General features: G+C 34.8%; 2 protein-coding genes across 12 annotated transcripts in view; both read left to right on the forward strand.

The window, feature by feature from the left end:
* Positions 1-3,243: 3,243 nt before the first annotated feature.
* On the forward strand, positions 3,244-9,824 carry LOC120773398 (phospholipase ABHD3). Of its 10 annotated transcripts, none has more exons than XM_040102249.1 (9): positions 3,259-3,425; positions 3,489-3,668; positions 5,090-5,279; positions 5,692-5,861; positions 8,006-8,343; positions 8,414-8,500; positions 9,066-9,196; positions 9,257-9,422; positions 9,482-9,824. In XM_040102249.1, the coding sequence occupies exons 3-9, from the start codon at positions 5,175-5,177 to the stop codon at positions 9,715-9,717; spliced, it is 1,233 nt and encodes a 410-aa protein (XP_039958183.1). In that variant the 5' UTR covers positions 3,259-3,425; positions 3,489-3,668; positions 5,090-5,174; the 3' UTR covers positions 9,718-9,824. The 10 variants fall into 10 exon arrangements, with proteins under 10 accessions (XP_039958192.1, XP_039958183.1, XP_039958185.1 ...); XM_040102251.1 differs by having other exon boundaries at positions 3,259-3,408; XM_040102258.1 differs by lacking the exon at positions 3,489-3,668 and having other exon boundaries at positions 3,244-3,301.
* A 2,042-nt stretch (positions 9,825-11,866) lies between these two features.
* The window catches only part of LOC120773397 (protein rhomboid), a 28,332-nt gene continuing 22,435 nt past the window's right edge, over positions 11,867-17,763 (forward strand). For both annotated transcript variants that reach the window (XM_040102246.1, XM_040102247.1), the window contains exon 1: positions 11,867-12,556. In XM_040102246.1, the coding sequence (XP_039958180.1) occupies positions 12,323-12,556 (234 nt within the window). In that variant the 5' untranslated portion in view covers positions 11,867-12,322. The remainder of the gene's footprint in view (positions 12,557-17,763) is intronic.

Below are 17,763 nucleotides of genomic sequence, written 5' to 3' on the forward strand. Positions count from 1 at the left end.
TGTACACAATTTCGTTGTGGCCATACTAATACCTTTCACTTCAATGAAATTTTAATATTTTGTTCAAAGTGAAAGTTTTTATGCAAAAAATAAGTAAATAAGTAAATATTTTTGCTTAAAATTATCACTTGTTATTACAAATGATATAATAGAGCTATAATATAGCTATTTTATGCTTTTATTTGTAAAATAACGTCAAGTTTGTTAGAGCTGTGAATAATTTTACATTTTACATATTAGTGGCATCACCACTCTACCTCCTCTTTCTATCGTCCATTCTACTGTCAACTCTACTGTCGTCGTACTGTCGTTGGCAAAAATAGGATGATATTGAAGTTAGCGAGAACGACAACTGTCGGCCTGCAGTCGTGTAGTCGTGCAGCTGTGAAAATAACACTGCCCATAAGAACGTGTGTATTTTAATATTTGACAGATGTAGTTTGCAGTCTGTCGTAGCCATTGTGTTTACACTTTCAGTTGAAACTGTAAATTTCCAAGAAGAATATAAAGAGAATGAAATAATAGAATAACTGACAAACAGTGCTGCCAGATGTGGTACGACTTGTCTGTGTGCCCACAGTACTCCCCCTCAAATAAAGTCCTGCTGGACTTATTTAAGGTTGAGTTCCTTTACTAGATCCTAGTCCGGGTGCTTGGTGCAGTTAGGCTGGTTGATGTATGTAGCGAATTCATTTGCTTGGTGAGAGTACTGTTGTCACTGGCCAATTGGTATGATTAAGTGGTAGTTGGGCAGTTCTCGGTTAGGGCTATGACGGTTGCATAGGAGCCTACACGTGCGAGACTGGGTTAGGGTCTACGAGCGACCGATTGGATATTTGTGCAGTTCTCGGTTAGGGCTACGACGGTTGCATAGGAGCCTAAACGTGCGAGACTGAGTTAAGCGTCTTAACTCCGAAGGTTCCGACTTTGCTACCGTTTGCAGCTTGCAGTCGAAAAGAAGTTACTATTTTTAGTTTACGAGAAAGCGGAGTTGCCGAAATCCGTGCCATTGTCGACGAGGAAATTCGTACTCGATGTGCGGTCGTAAATGAATAGTTGGCGATGGGTTACCATTGTTGGTAGTGCGAAATGTAGGGTGCCGAAGCGTAACGTGGCGGCCGGTTGGCAACCTGGGCGGGGGCTGATTGAGGCGTTGTGCACTTGATAGTGTTGCATGAAGCGTGGAGGCGGCGACTGATGCAAAGTGCGTTGAGCCGGATTCACTGCAGATGAAGCGATACATTGTGGACTCTAAATGATGTCGATCATATGTACCGTTGACATGTGCTGCAGTGATTGTAGCGTCATTTGTGGTTGTGCGTGTTGCATGATGACGGCTTGTAGTGCCTGCGACAATTGATATGTGGTCGGAGGTTGTGATATTGGTTGATGATGAGGTCAGAAGTTGGGTAGTTCGTACATCAGGATATGGAGGAACTGTTGCTAGCAAGATGATGATGATGATTGCTGTTGGTAGATAAGCGGTACTGTACTTATGTGCGCTGCTCCAGCGACAGGTCCTGTTGAAAAGATAGTGATTTGAGTTTAATATAGGTGATGTTGAAATGGCAACTGCAGTTGTAGCGTCCGTTGTTGCTGTTACTGCGCTGTTACTGTTGCACCTGCGATTGCAGTTGCATTTGTACGTGCGGATTTTGCTGTTGTTGATGGTTGTGGTCATGTTGTTGCGCTGAACCAGTCAAATTCGGCTGATATAAATCGCTGGCGTTAGTGTAGTAGGTCGTGGCACCATCGCCGGCGGCTGGCGCCTCTATGATGGCTGACGAGAGGCCCGTAAGATCGGTGCTGGACGCCCATTGGATATCTTGTCCGCTGCCGAGGCCGTGGGCGTACAGGTGGCGTATTGCGTTGGTCGTTTGCGCCAGTTACAGTTGCGCGGCCTCGTAGGCGCAACTGGGCGGCTAGGTGATGTAGTGTTGTTATACTGTAGTTGTACCAATTATGGTGTGCTGTTCAATTGTAGGGGTCACCAATTATGTGGCGACTTATGCACCACATTTATATATATATAATTACAGATTATTTATTAAGATAACTCAAAAGACTTCTTCACTTGTTGGCGTCTGTACAAGAAGTGACGCTTCTTAAAACTAAAAGCTTAGAATTCAGTTGAAACTGTAAATTTCCAAGAAGAATATAAAGAGAATGAAATAATAGAATAACTGACAAACAGTGCTGCCAGATGTGGTACGACTTGTCTGTGTGCCCACATAAGTATGTATGCATTTTCAAAATGTTTAATTTAGTGTTTTGTATAATTTATAAATACCCATTTTAATATTTTTCAGCAGTGGCATCATTGGCAAATGTTATAAAAAATGCGAGTTTTGACAGCTCTCTCTCGAACCAAAGAGTCTCGTAACAAGTTATCTATGGCTGAACGAAAATGAAAAGATCACGCACGTGCTTGACCGTGTAAACGAAAACGTTAAACTTTTGCATCATGCCATGTTCGCGAGCATGTGTGATCGTGTAAAGGCCACTAAGTTCGCGATTACATGAGGCAACTTTAGTTGCTAATTCTCGGGCGATTCTCTTTTGCTGTCGCCCATTACCTTCACACGAGCAACTTGTGTTGCGCAACTCTGCTCGAGTTTTTTTTCTCATTCTCTTTCATTTTATTTTAACCCATTGTCTACTCTTTACTTTAACCCATTGTCGTTTCTTTTTCCTTATAGGTATTTGGGCCACTCTATCACATATATTAATCAGCTCTGTCAATTAAGAAATACATTTTATTTATTAAAACAAAGATATATCACCCTTTTTACTATCGTCTGAATCAATTTGTATGGCTTCCTCCATACATTTCACAATATCTTTAATTAATTCGATTTTTTCATCATACTCCATTTTCTAAAATATTTATATTATATTATGTATATTTGTATACATATTTGCAAATTAATTACCAAAAGATGAAATTAAATTTTTTAAATATATTCAAAATATTAATTTCAAAAAAAGATACGCAAATGCAACTATGTACTACGAAAGAAAGAACACGAATGCCGAAAAACGTCGCAGCGAACTGTTACGAATAAGAACACAAAGCGAGTTGCTGAACACTGGAAACTCGGCGCGATCCCCCTCTCCTCGTCGCCCCCTCGCCTATAAACCAAGAGTTGCCGCAACAAAAGTTGCCTCGTGTAATTGGGCTCTAATGGCACCTAATGTTCATATGATAAGAAACAGCTGGAAAAATGTGATTGTTAAATGTATTACATTTGTTTTGTATTTGCGAAATTGGCCAAACAGGAGAAGTTCACAGCTGATTGACGTTCTCTAAGTTTATCATATTATTGTTATATTATTAAATTTTGTATATACATACATATTAATAATATTAGTGTACAATAAGATAATAAATGATAAGATTACAATCCGGTAATCAATTAGAAAGAGTGAGCAAAAACATTTGCAAGTGAAGATGTAGTTTGAAAACCAAAAAAATGTGTTTTTTTTAGAGAAACCTTAGGAAAACACGTCAAATTACCGGCAATCAAGGTTTAACATTGAAATGAGTCAGAAAATATTGGATAAATCAATATTATTTTGTGATTTTGAAATAAATATAAATAAATACAATTGTGGAATATTTGGCGAATCGTGGTTAAGTGATTAGTTAAAAAGGAACTTCTTTGCTCGTAAGAATTGAATTAAAAATTAAATTCTATACCAAACGATGTTCTCAATTGTTAGTGCATCTTTATATGAGAGTTAAAGTCCAATAGTATGGCCGCAAACATTTGTACATACATATGTACGTAGATTTTGTGTTGTTTAAATTTTAATAAAATAAAAGAATGCTAATATCAACCTTATCGGCCGGGATTTAGAAAAGCATATCCCGATTTCGGGGTTGAAATCGATATGTACGGATCTGTAATATATATACATATATATATATATATATAGCTGCCGGTGACTTATGGTTTTTTGAGATATTTGCATTTAAAGCTCACAACTTCAACTGATGCGACCAGGGTTATTTTTTTGAATCCGAAATTTTAAAAATTTTTGCGACAAAGTTTGATTATGTCAATTAGGTGATTAAACATAGTGATTTGAAATTTGGAATGTTTTTAATAAAAATAAAAAAAGTTTCTGAGAATAATACTTTTTCGCGGGAATTTCCAAAGTTTGAAAAATGAACTTTCTGAATATGTGATGGTTATTTTTGAGAAACGAAAATTAGTTGGTGAAATTTTAGTTTGAATGAAAAAACGAAAATTCCTATGTAAAATGTATGGGGACCTAAAAAAGAATAGCGACCCCTTAGAGTTAAGCTACAGCGCCTGGCTTGAGGGAGGATTTTTTGTTTCAATCACTAACATTTGAGGGGGTAAGAGTTGAAAAAAAATTAAAAATTTTTTGAAGCACCCTAATATACATACTAGGAAATGAATACGTGTATGTTCTACAAATCATTTTAATATTACAATTTCATATATACCACTTGAATCTGTATTTACTAGAACGTTAAAAAAAAAAATATTTTAAACTACTAGACAGTAATCAAAATGGCACATCAAGTGCCAATTGAGCCCGATAGGGCTGCACTCCTACCTACTAGACAGTATAAGGGGTTAATTCCTTCAGGGCAATATTAAGAAATAAAATCTATGTAAAGAAAAATAATTAATAATACACTAGTATGTAGGTTATGAAGCTAATTCAATTGTGTGAGTAAACTGAATTACAGCGTTTGGAATGAATAGTCCAACATGTAAGATTAAAAATTGAAAATATAATTTCTTATTCAAACTTTTTTTTGCAATTTCCTGGACCATTCTAATATAGGAATTTTATTATACTATTTGCTTGACAATGTACTAGTTTTATGAAAATTTCACACGGAGTTCTATTATTTTATGTTGCTATAAATGGTATTACAAGAATGGTATACATGTAATGTAGTATTTACATTACATTAGTTTATAGCTAAGAGTATAAGAAAAATCTCGATGACTCTATTTACATAGTTTCTTTTTATCATTTTAATTATTTTAATTTTTATGATAAGCCCTCATAAGTCTTTAATAACATCGTATTTATTTCATTGCAGATCTATAGTCCAATAAGTTGACTTTGATATCAATAATACTCAAATACGGACTTTGAGCACTCATACTTATACTATATTCTGCAAGATGCTGGATTCCCTTTACAATTATTGGGCAAATTTACCAGGTTATCATGTATTAGGTTTCGGATTAATCGCTTATTTTACCTATTATCTTATACTAGTGGTTAAAGTAAGTGCAATTGTTTTAATTCATATGGAGTAGGGTGATCCAAAAATTAACCTATCGAATATCAGTTTTTCGGTTGTATGAAAAATGAAATAATGGCGGACCAAAATAAGTCTCATATTTTACGCTAAACTTCAAAGATGTAAAAAAAATTATCCTAAACGATTCAAAAGTTATGTAATTTTCTAATAAACTTTAATATATGAAAGTTTCTATTAAATGTTATTTATTAAATATGGGAAACCTAAAACTCGCTGAGACATTTTAAAATTGAGCAAAAATTCGATAGGTTATTCTTTCGGCTCACCCAAATATGGAGTAATTATAAGAAGGAAAATCAGTATTTATATAATTGTATCCATACTCCTAATATACATTATTTTTTTTTTGTTTTTTCGCCTCTAACTTATTATAGCGCCCCACATTTGTTTGCGCCGAAGGACCACTTAAAAATTATCTTCTGCGGGAAATACCAACATTGAGTGTTAAGTTTTGGCCTACATTTTGGTGTTTAGACAGTCGCGCTCAAACAGTTTTTGCCAGTGTCTTACGTTCCAAAGTTATACCTCCTATTAGCTATGAAAGGTAATATCTAACATACAAATCTAAAACATAATAGTGTATATACAATTTGACTTTATTTATTATTATTATAATTAAATATATTAAAATTTTTATATGTACATGTACGCTGTGGCCAATTAACCAGTGATCCTCCATGCACATATCAGTTATAAGTATAAAGGTTCAGTAGTTTAGAAGTTTGGCCCAGACAAAATACGTAGTTTTTATGTTTATATGTACATATGTATATAGTGACTCACATAACGATCACGCTTAAGTTATTTATGCAATATATTAAGTAAATCTCGGAATTGATTTTGAGGAATTAGTTGAAAAAATTATAAATATCTTTTGTTTAAAACAGATATGAAAAAAAACCAAACAGTTCATTGGGATCAATCTTCTGCTTTACAAATATTTCTTTAGCAAGTGATATTAATATTTTGTATAGCATCCTTTTGGATACATGATATGCGACATACTATCCACTGGTGCTTGACAGGTTTCTGGTGAAATAGAACTCCACCAATTGTTTACCATGTCCCATAATTCATTAAGATGGACAGTATGACTTGCATAACCAAATAAGCGCTTTGAGGTGTTACAAGCCCATTTGAACTAGTTTTTTGTCAAACGTCATTTTATTATATATATAATTATATTAAATATTTTAAATTATCGTAAATGGATATGTTAAAATTTTGTGTGCACATATACATATGTATGTACAAAATCTATTGTCAAAAGCGCTGGAAAATAGAACATAGAGCTATTTGAAACTTCAAGCGCTTGAAGCAAGAGTACATGCTCTAGTACCCAGCGGCATAATGGTTCACCGCTTAGATTTTTCTTTGAATAATGTTTCGAAGAAAATTCTATGTAGAATTCTTCGATACATGAAAAACGTTACAATACAATATGTAAACAACAAATACAGGTTGATGAAATATAATTTATAAGAAAGTATTTTCATTAATTCGTCAAATCGTCAAGCATTTGAAGAAAATTTGCAGAAAGTTGGTTGTGTTTAGGTGGGCTGCTATTTTAATTAAAAATTTTGTTTATTTTTGTGTTCAAACTTTTCTCGAAAAGGCATAAGAGAAGACCAATTAAAAATGAAGAAAGTGAAACACTTTAATGCGTTACTATTCGGTAAGTTTTTCACGTTTTTATCATTGAAGGAAAGTTAAAACTACATACGGTTTCAACTTTTTTTGTAGAATGTGTAAAAGTAGAAGGCTTAACCGAATCGGAGTATGCTCACCAAATTCAAAAAGCATCAGACTCGTCAAAGGCCGTTTCTCAGCCACATAGTAATTAAAAGAAAACCATTCCTTTTTATTATACTTATTTTCATAATGAAATACATACATACATGCACTTTCATAAATAAAGCAAAATTAATATGCAATTTTTTCTATTCTACCATTGTGCTTGGCATAGAAGAATTCTTCGTTAACTTTGACATCGAAGAATTCTTCGTCCCTACGGTAAGCGACCCGCTTCGTACTTTTCCTAGGACAGGACATCGCCGTGTTAATTTTCATCGATCGGAGTAAGCGATACAATCATGCTGCATCGTTTACCTCGCTCGTTTACCAATGTCTACCATATCCCGCTGGGTATAGTTATATTCAGTTTTGACATCTCACACAGCAAAGCATGTAAAGCCAGCCAGCATTGGTCCAGGCCCCTTTCTGACAGCAATACTTTTTAATATTTGCACGCCTCCTGAGGCGCAACTCTTCTGAAAACCCTTCGAACTGTTTCCGCGGAAACTTTCACCTCGCTCGTCGCTGATAGATTGTGGCTTACTTCCCTTGCCTTCCCTTTTTATATGTACCACTCCAAATCTCCTTCAAAAGCTACCACTCTTGAATTTTACTTAACTTCTTCTGAACCCAGGCTGACAGTAAATTATAAGTTGTTGCCTTTTTTGCTTACAATACTTGCGAAAACTCCACACTTTCTCGAAATTTCCCTATTTGTATATCAACTATAAAGAAAGCTTTTGAGTTTCTGCCGAAGATTTCCAATAATAGCTTTGTTGTCTCAAACGAATTTGCAATTATAATTAAAAAAATTTTAATTGAATTTAGTTACCATAAATATTTTGCTGAACATCAAATTTGAATTCTTTTTTTCATTCCTATACTTTTTTTTAGGGAAATTTACACTCTGAAAGATGGAGGCGAAGTAGCTTTGGACTGGATGGACACGAATTGTAATTCAAATTCGCCTTGTATTATTATTTTACCCGGCTTGACAGGTAATTCTCAAGACGAATATGTAAAGTGCCTAGTATACGCGGCCAATAATTCTGGCATACGTGTTGTCGTCTTTAATAATCGCGGACTTGGTGGTGTAACTATTAAGACGCCACGCCTCTACAATGCCTGTAACTGTGAGGATTTGGCTGAGGTAGTGCAACATGTTCGAAATGTATTGCCTGCACACTGCAAAATAGGAGCAACTGGTGTTTCGATGGGTGGCCTAGTGTTGGGTGAGCTGATTTATTGTTTTATGTTCATATGTTCACACAAATGCAAGTTGTTGCTTAATTCTGTTTCAAGGTAACTATTTGGCACGTAGAAGCCAGGAAGCGCAGACATATTTGTCGGCAGCTAAAATAATTTCAGTACCTTGGAATGTGCATAAAGGTATGTTACCGTTAATGCATTTTTATACTCTCACAAAATGTTGTATATAGATGTATATTTTTTCATCTATCGTTGTTTGTAACACCTTACACTAATAGAGAAAAATATTGAGTTGTATATGTACATATATATAAACGATGAGGAATTTCATGTATAGTATGTCCGTCCTTTCGTCCGTGAAAGCGATAACTGTATTAGAGGGGTGGCAAACATATATTTTAACGATATTATGAAACATTGTGAAAATGGGCTATAGCGGGCTACAGCCTTACTAACCTCCGTTATATAACGATTGTTAAATACCGTCTGTAAATCTATAGCCCATGTCGTTACTCATATAATACTTTGCAATTTATGAGATTTTAAGACCTAAAAAAGTCAAAACGCACCATAATTTTAAAATATGTATGTATAAAGTTTTGCCAACGACTGAAAATATTTTCCTGGCTTAGATCTGTGTAAATTGTAAGAGTATAAAATGTTCGCTTACACCCGAACTTAACCGTTCCTTATTTCTTTAATAAAAATTATTTGACTTCAAGTATTTTCGGTTTGCAATCCATAGCTATTGATAGTATAGAACAACCTATTTTAAATAATCTTCTCGGACGTATATTAACACAAAACATGTATCGTACATTAAAGAGAAGTGGATTGCACGAACATCAGGAACTCGATATGAAAAGTATTAAAACGGTACGCTAAAAAGAGATAAAATGATGACATACATATGTGTATAAATTTAATTTATTTTAGTGCAAAACAATCAGAGAATTCGACACCAATTTTACCATTAAACATTTTGGTTATCCCAGTGTAGAAGATTATTACAACGATGCTACTTTGCAAGATAAATTGCATCACATCTCCGTGCCACTACTGTGTTTGAGTGCTGCCGATGATCCATTTCAACCGCTTGATGGTGGGTATTCCTCAGTTTTTCTCTCTTACAATGAAAAAGTTAACTCTTTATTATTTTAGCCATTCCCATCAAAGCCGCAAACGAAAGCAGTCACGTGGCTATTATCGTAACTGCTCGTGGAGGCCACATTGGATTTTTAGAGGGATGTTTTCCTTCGGCTAAAGATCAGTACATAAGTCGTGTTTTCGTCGAATACTTTACTAAAGCCTTATTTGACGAAGAAGGTGAATTTCAACGAATTAAAGAAGATCTTCACCGAACATACCTTGAGAAACATAGTGATTTCAAAGTTTAATGTATTATTTAAACATATTTACTGAGTATTTAACTGGTTAATTAAATTAATAAGTTGTTACTAAAAATATATATGAATTAATAAAAAAGAAAAGATTAAGTTTTCACAAAAGTTCAAGGTCAAAAACAGCCGTTTTGCTTTGCTTTTATGTTTTAAAAATAAATTTTACAAAGATTTCAACCAATGAAACTGCGTTTTTGAGTGATAACTGAATACGAATAGATTGTAAATCACACAAAATCTAAAAAAAAACATTCTTTTAATATTATGAATTTTTTCGTAAGGGAAAGCATTCTTCGTAGTAACACAACCTCATATAATTGAATCATGTACGAGATATTATATTTCCTTTACTTCAGTATTAACAAAAATGTATATAATAAAATATAATTCCGGCGGATTGCTAGAAGGCTTTTAAAAAATCCAGTTTGAGAAGTGGCCAATGTCATGCGGAGACTCATTGCACGCAAGACATATGTTGGATATATAGAGGTCTATTCTGGACAAGTAGGAGTTTAACCTGCTACAATATCCAGAACGAAGCAGCGCAAGGGTCACTGGCGTTTCTCGCGGCAACTCGAGCTATTCGTCAGCTCCACTGTGAATTGCAGTCAGGTCCTGTCGGAAGTTAGTTGCGTCCGAAGTATGGTCGGTGTACTGTACGAAGTTGTCGACGATGTTAAGGAAAGACCTCTTAATGCTCCTAGGAGGCGGTTCCGCTCCAAGCAGGTGACAGCAAGGATGATTTCTACGAAAATATCCCAGCAGGAACTGCTTGGAGAGGAGTTCATTATGCTTCTTAACTGAGAGCATAAGCGTCTCATTTTGTAGGATGTTCGATGGGAGACATCAAGAGGCATCCTGTCGTGGTCTGGAGTGCAGTATTCTGGCAGGTCTGTAGTTTCCTCATCTGCTTACCACTGCACCCAGGCGACCACCTCATATAATTGAATCAGTCGTGCGGCGCAATTGAAGACCAGCCGGACAATTGCCTTGTATGTTGCCAACAACGTTTCTTTGTCTTTTTCCCCATGTGCTGCCGGCTAGCGACTTGAGTATTTTGTGCGGCTCTGTACCTTGGCAATAATCGCGGTCGTGTGAGGAGTGAAAGAGCATAGACTATCAAACGTTCCACCTGAAATCTTAGTCTAGTTCGTGAATATGGACCACTCAGGTAGTTCATGGTAGGAATGGGTAGAGCGTTGAAGATGTTCCTAGTAAAATCTGTGAAGCCAACCCAGGTAGCTTTGTTAAAGTTAACGAAGGTACGGTTGTCCACAGAAACAAAATCGGGAGGTTTCTCGATCGAGATAATTATGGGCAGGTGTTCCGATGTGAGAGTTAACATAGGTCGCCAGGTTATTCTATTTGTCAGACCACCAGTAGCAATGGTAATATCGGGCGAGCTCTTACAGGTGCCCATAACTCTAGTGGGTGCCTCGTCATTCATTGTGCAGAATGTCGAATCGTTCTGGAAATTTCGATGAGATAGATTTACACTAGGAGAAAATTGCAAAAAGTGGTCGACCAATATGTTACTTCTTTGTTTCACTATTGTTCATTATAAATATAAAATAAAATAAGTCGAAGTTTGATTAGAAATACGAAACTACCCAATATTAATCCAATATTAATATTACAATGCCTATGTAAATAACTTGTTTCTCAATACAGCTTCTATCTATGCGTCATGGTAGGGATACAAATCGTGGCTTCTATCAGATGACGCCAGTTTTCTATTAATATTCTTTATATCACCCAGATCCCTTACCGAAAATCACTCACCATTTTTTAGAATACTAAAAAATTATCGGTAACGCGACTGTATTGTAATCATGATTATAACTTCAGAGGTGGTGATGAAAAGCAATAAATACCAATACCGCAATCATTAATATAGAAATTAAAAATATAATTTCACCAAAAAGGTTATTACATTCCTTTTATTTAAATCTCTGTCGCCGAAAAACGCATTATTTCGATCAGCTGTGTAAAAAGTTTGACAGCCATATGATTCTTTTCAGAAAACTTAGATTATAATAATTATCATAGACCGTTTATTATTATAATTTACGGTCTCTGATAAACCTGCTCTAAAATATACGTTCTCTGGATGAACATTTCAATCAGTCGATAATTCAGTGCTATTGTGACTTTAGTAGACTACTGTGTTGTGAATAAGCTAAAAGAATGTAGTGTAGTGAAAAGTTGTATTAGTATTTAATTATACTGCTGTAGTTAACTATTTTTAAACAAATGAATCCATGAAAATCTGTAGCAAAAATACAATATTTACCATAAGAATTAAATTAAACAGAATATAAGTGTGAATACAAAAAAATGTTTCAATTAATATGTGCTAAGAAAGAGAAAGTAGTGAAAACACTGCAATGCTAAACTTTACAATTAGCAGATAGAATCACTAAAAGCATTCGTAAAGAAAATAAATATGTAAACTCAAAACCAATACAAAAAAGTAAAATTATTTTTATTTTCAAGTGGAATTTCTTGACAACGGGTCCTTAATCAAAAATAAAACACAAGCTATTAAACATAAACACTTCCAATTTGTTGAACAACTAGCTGATATACTTAGCCCAACAAAATGTCAGGACAAGCAGCAAACAGCCATAGCAATCAAAGAGATGTCGAAAATGGTCTCTATCCGCAAATGCCGTCTGAACGCGGCCAAGCAACACAAAAACCGACAACGTCTCGTCCACCACCACGTCGTCAAGATACAATTGACATGGAAGTTATCCCATTGAATCGTAGCCAATCCGCCCCTACAGGAGTTGAAACGGATGACCGGCGACGGGCGCGTCGTATCTTTGATAATGTAAGTTTTATTTCAAATAATTGCATGAGATCGAATTTAAAATATATTTTAGTATATGTAGTTTTAATTGAAAATCAAATCAATATTTTTGTGTCGTAGTATGTAAACTCTTCGAAAGTTCAATTACATAGAGTAGAGAAAGTAACAAATAATAAACCTAACATTGGCATCAAAGTTGTACTTCAGTTGAAATTTTTATGACTCAGAATCATAATATTGTATACCTTTAACTTCTTTTACACATTGTTGTGGATTATTAGATATTTTTTATAAATATAACAATTCATATCTGTTTTAAACAAACAAAGGTATGTGGGAAAGCAAAGGTAGCTATTTAATAGGGCATCGATGAATCACAACTGCATTGAAATAAATATCTGTGTATGTGTTATGCATACTTCCGTGAACTTATAAATGTGTATCTTTATGATTGTGCAGTTATTTTTTACCTTCCACTCCGTTGTCATAACTTTGTATAAACGTATACTTATACAATGTAATGTGATTGTTCCCACGACAGTTGGGTCTACGTAATCGGAACGGACCCGGATTTTTATCCAGCCAAGGACTGTCAACTTTTTTACTTGATCAACTGTCAAATTTCAGGAGGTTTTGACGTTTAGCAATTGGAAACGAGCGATGGCCAGATTGAAATCTTAAACAAACAAACAATAAAGCTTTATTTACAACAAATATTAAAAAAATTAATATACAGAAACGTTATAGTGAAGTGTTATGCATACTTCCGTGAATTTATAAATGTGTATCTTTATAAATGTGCAGTTATTTTTACCTTCCACTCCGCTGTCATAACTTTGTATAGACGTATACTTATACAATGTAGTGTGACTGTTCCCACGACAGTCGGGTCTACGTAACCGGAACGGACCCGGATTTTTATCCGGCCAAGAACTGTCAACTTTTTTACCTTCCACTCCAGGAATAAAGGGATGTCCAACTTGTTCCAGTGTGAGAGCGCTTCAAAATTAGCGTTTTTTATAACATTTTCCATTATGGCCAGGGGAAAACTTTAGTATACCATCCCACGATTTCAGGGATAAAAGTGATCTGGTTGGATAGGGCTGATGCTCCAGATTAAGAAAATATATATGTAATTATGCCGCCGCAAACTTATAGTTTTCGAGATATTTGCCTTTAAAATTGAACATTTCGCTAATTTAATTCTGCAATTTCTCGATTTATGGGAACTTTTTCTTTAAAATTATGCACTTTTTTATATACTTACACTTCACTACAATATTTCTACATATTTATTATCTAGATATTTGCTTAAAATAAGCATTTTATATTTTACATAAATATTATTACACGCACAATAACAATAAGTGTTCCGTGTTGTCAAATAGAAAGTGTTACCATATCCCAAACGATTGAAAACAATAAAAACAAAAAAAAAAATTAGCCTGGGCGGACCAAACCAAAGTGTGTCAGGTTTTTTTCGAGTAAAACTCCTTTTTGCGTTGGCGACCTTCGGCCGCGCTTCAAAAAAATAACCCTGGCCGATCCAATACCGGGATGTGTCAGGTTTTTTTTCGAGTAAAACTCCTTTTTGCGTTGGCGACCTTCGGCCGCGCTTCAAAAAAAAACAATCCAACACCGGGTTGTGTCGTGTTTTTTTTCGAGTAAAACTCCTTTTTGCGTTGGCGGCCTTCGGCCGCGTTTCAAAAAAATAACCATGGCCGATCTCTTTAGTGCTTTTTACTCATGATATAGCAATGAAAATTAAATAAATTTGTCAAATTTAAAGGTATTTGATGAAACGTAATTGTAATTTGAAGCATCATAGTATTATTTTCAATGGAAAATGATTAAAAACATTTAATGATTGAGAGCTAATAAGCTTACATCCTTTTATTGGGTACTAAAAGATCAAAAGTCAGTTATTCTAATATACTTTAGAAAGATTTAAATAGTTTCTCCATATAATAAATAACGACTATTTAGTAATTTTTATTCGTACTAAATATTGGGTATTGAGTTGATAAATGCCCAAAAATTGTTATTTTGTTCAATCTGGCCATAATGGAAAATGTTATAAAAAACGCTAATTTTGAGACGCTCTCACACTGGAATAAGTTTAACATCGCTTTATTCCTGGTCTCGTATCATATTATCCATGCCTTTATTCCTGACACCTGTTGCCCTTACATTTCACAATCACCTTTATCGGTGCCATATTTTCTCGGCGACGTTAAATCAACAAAAAAAAACAGATATGTACATTTTTATCATATTTCTGTTTTCTTTGCTTTATTATTTGGCTTTTCGCATTTGCGCTTTCCAGTCTTTCAATTTACGTTTTATACCTACCAATTGAGGCATTGGCAATTTTTCCCATGTATTTAATATTTTTTTCTTTGAGTGTTTACATTTGTTTTTTTGCATACGAACAGTATTGAGAAACCGGTTATTTATTTTTTATTTAAACATTCTTTAGTAATTAGAAATTCATAAGATGAGAACACATACATACATACATATATGTCGTGAAATATACATATGTATGTGTACGATATTTTACTTAACTAAGCATTTTGGAAAGTTGCTTTGGTTTGGGTTGATTTCTTATCTATATTCATGTATTACTATTTGCGCCCTTCATACATACATAAGTATGTATACATAGTATATCTACCTAAATAAGTAAACATTAAGGGGGTCATCCCTTGTGACGGTTTCAAAAGCTTTTTTTGCTTTTGCGTAAATCTGTTTTTCTCGAAACTACATTTTTCAAACTGGCGTTCCGATTTCTCAAAAACGATTCCATCGATTGCTTTAAAGTTTTAAGTTATATGATATATTCATTACACATGTGGCTACCGCCTGAACCAAATTTTTGAAAAATATTGAACAGTTTTTTTCATAAAAAAGTAGTTGCGAAAAATCATTAAATTTTGTATTTTAATGTTTAACTGCATTCAAAAAATTGAAATTTCAAAGTACATATGTAAAATATCCTACTTTCGGCAATGCATTTTTTATTTTGGTCTGTTGGAATCATGGACACCGTTTGTGTGCATTTTTTTTCATGGGTGCCATTAGAGCAATTGACAAAATATTTTTGCTTAAGAAAATTCATAATTACAGCTCAAGCTTAATTAATATTTTGTAAAAGTTTGGAAGTTTGATGTTTTTTCATTTCATTATAAAAAAATCCTAAAAAACGGCTGTCACACCGGATGAACCCATTAATACATTCGTGCTGATTTATACAGTTTGCTATAAATTGAACTGTATTTTTGGAAGGCAAGTTTGTATATACATGGTATACATGAATTTAAACTTGTTATCTAATCTTTGGTTAAAAAAATCAAATATTGTTTTTGTAAATAAAATCGAGTAGTAACTAAATCGACTATGCTATAATGACATTCAGAATGTTCGAACAAGAAAATAATAAAACTTTAAATATTTTTCGTCGTGAAATCAACCCAACAATCTTAGTAAAAATACATACATACATATATATAATTTAATAAACAATAAAAATTTGTATGATCTCGATCGAGTTTATATTTAATAAAATTATAATATTACTTGGAGTAAGTTCTTATTTCATATATCATAAATAACAAGTAAGAAAGCGCTAAGTTCGGATGCAACCGAACATCTTATACTCAGGGAAATATCTTAAGGTGTAAAACGTCAACCAGAGGATCGGTATCTAAGAATATTGTATATACTATATAACTCATACACTGACCGACAAATTCGGCATACGATTTGTAAGAAAAACGAAAATCATACGTAAAAAGGTACGTAGTATCTGGGAGTTGGAATAATATCGACTCGATTTTATCTATTAACTAATATCAGTCCATATGCTAAAAAAATGTTCCCTAGGTTTAATTAAGGTACCACACATACAATCACCAATGGTATGTCGAGTTTTCGCCAATTTTGTATCTTTTTTTAGGCACAAAGATATACTGTTGTGAGTTAAATGTTCTATAATTTTCATTGAGATAACTCAAATTATTTTCTCCATCAGCAGATTGAAGAAGTCGCACGATAGGGAGTCGCCTTGTCTGAAACCTCGTTTGGTATCGAACGGCTCGGAGTGGTCCTTCCCAATCCTGACGGAGCTTTTAGTGTTGCTCAACGTCAGTTTACACAGCCGTATTAGTTTTGCGGGGATACCAAATTCAGACATCGCGGCATAAAGGCAGCTCCTTTTCGTGCTGTCGAAAGCAGCTTTGAAATCGACGAAGAGGTGGTGTGTGTCGATTCTCCTTTCATGGGTCTTTTCTAAAATTTGGCGCATGGGGAATGTCTGGTCGGTTGTTGATTTTTCAGGTCTAAAGCCACACTGATAAGGTCCAATCTGTTTGTTCACGATGGGCTTTAATCTTTCACATAATATGCTCGATAGAACCTTATATGTGATGTTGAAGAGGCTTATCCCACGGTAGTTGGCGCAGATTGTGGGGTCACGCTTTTTGTGGATTGGGCAGAACACACATAAATTGCAATCGTTGGGCATGCTTTCGTCCGACCATATTTTACAAAAAAGCTGATGCATGCTTCTTATCAGTTCTTCGCCGCAGTATTTGAATAGCTCGGCCGGCAATCCATCGGACGCCGCTGCTTTGTTGTTCTTCAGACGGATAATTGCTATTCGAACTTCTTCATGGTCGGGCAATGGAACGTCTGCTCCATCCTCATCGATTGGGGAATCAGGTTCGCCTTCTCCTGGCGTTGCACGTTCACTGTCATTCAGCAGGCTGTAGAAGTGTTTCCTCCATAATTTAAGTATGCTCTGGGCATCGGTTACATCGGTCTTGAAACCTTCTGTTAGCCGCCGCATTTTTTCTTAGAATCTTCGAGCATTACCCCTGTCGGCCAGCTTATCAAGCTCTTCATACTCACACACGACTTTCTTTTACGCATCAATGTATATAGATTGTAAAATCGACGGTGATCTTGCAAAAAAGATTTCGTCAGGGCCTTCTGCCGGAATAAACGAATGCCTGTGCATATTTTCACGTCCTTCCCTGCTGTGTTTCGGGCTAGCTTACACTAGCTGGGCGTGTGAAAAACACGAATTATGCCATACATTTCTAGCGACTATCCTTGTGAGTGTTGATTGTCATCGCAAATGCAATTTTCTTAGGAAACTGAATACTTTTGAACTGAAATGGCAAATTGTTGAAACTCAAAGAAATTCGTAGAATCAAGCATTCAAC

The sequence above is a fragment of the Bactrocera tryoni genome, chromosome 4, assembly GCF_016617805.1.
Source record: "Bactrocera tryoni isolate S06 chromosome 4, CSIRO_BtryS06_freeze2, whole genome shotgun sequence".
NCBI lineage: Eukaryota > Metazoa > Arthropoda > Insecta > Diptera > Tephritidae > Bactrocera > Bactrocera tryoni.

Bases quoted from the DNA above. Each gene is read 5' to 3' on its own strand.
- LOC120773398 (XM_040102258.1), top strand. From the start codon at position 5,175: ATGCTGGATTCCCTTTACAATTATTGGGCAAATTTACCAGGTTATCAT. The intron at 8,344-8,413 runs GTGAGCTGATTT...TTCTGTTTCAAG, and splicing joins GATGGGTGGCCTAGTGTTGG to GTAACTATTTGGCACGTAGA. The intron at 8,501-9,065 runs GTATGTTACCGT...TGCAATCCATAG, and splicing joins ACCTTGGAATGTGCATAAAG to CTATTGATAGTATAGAACAA.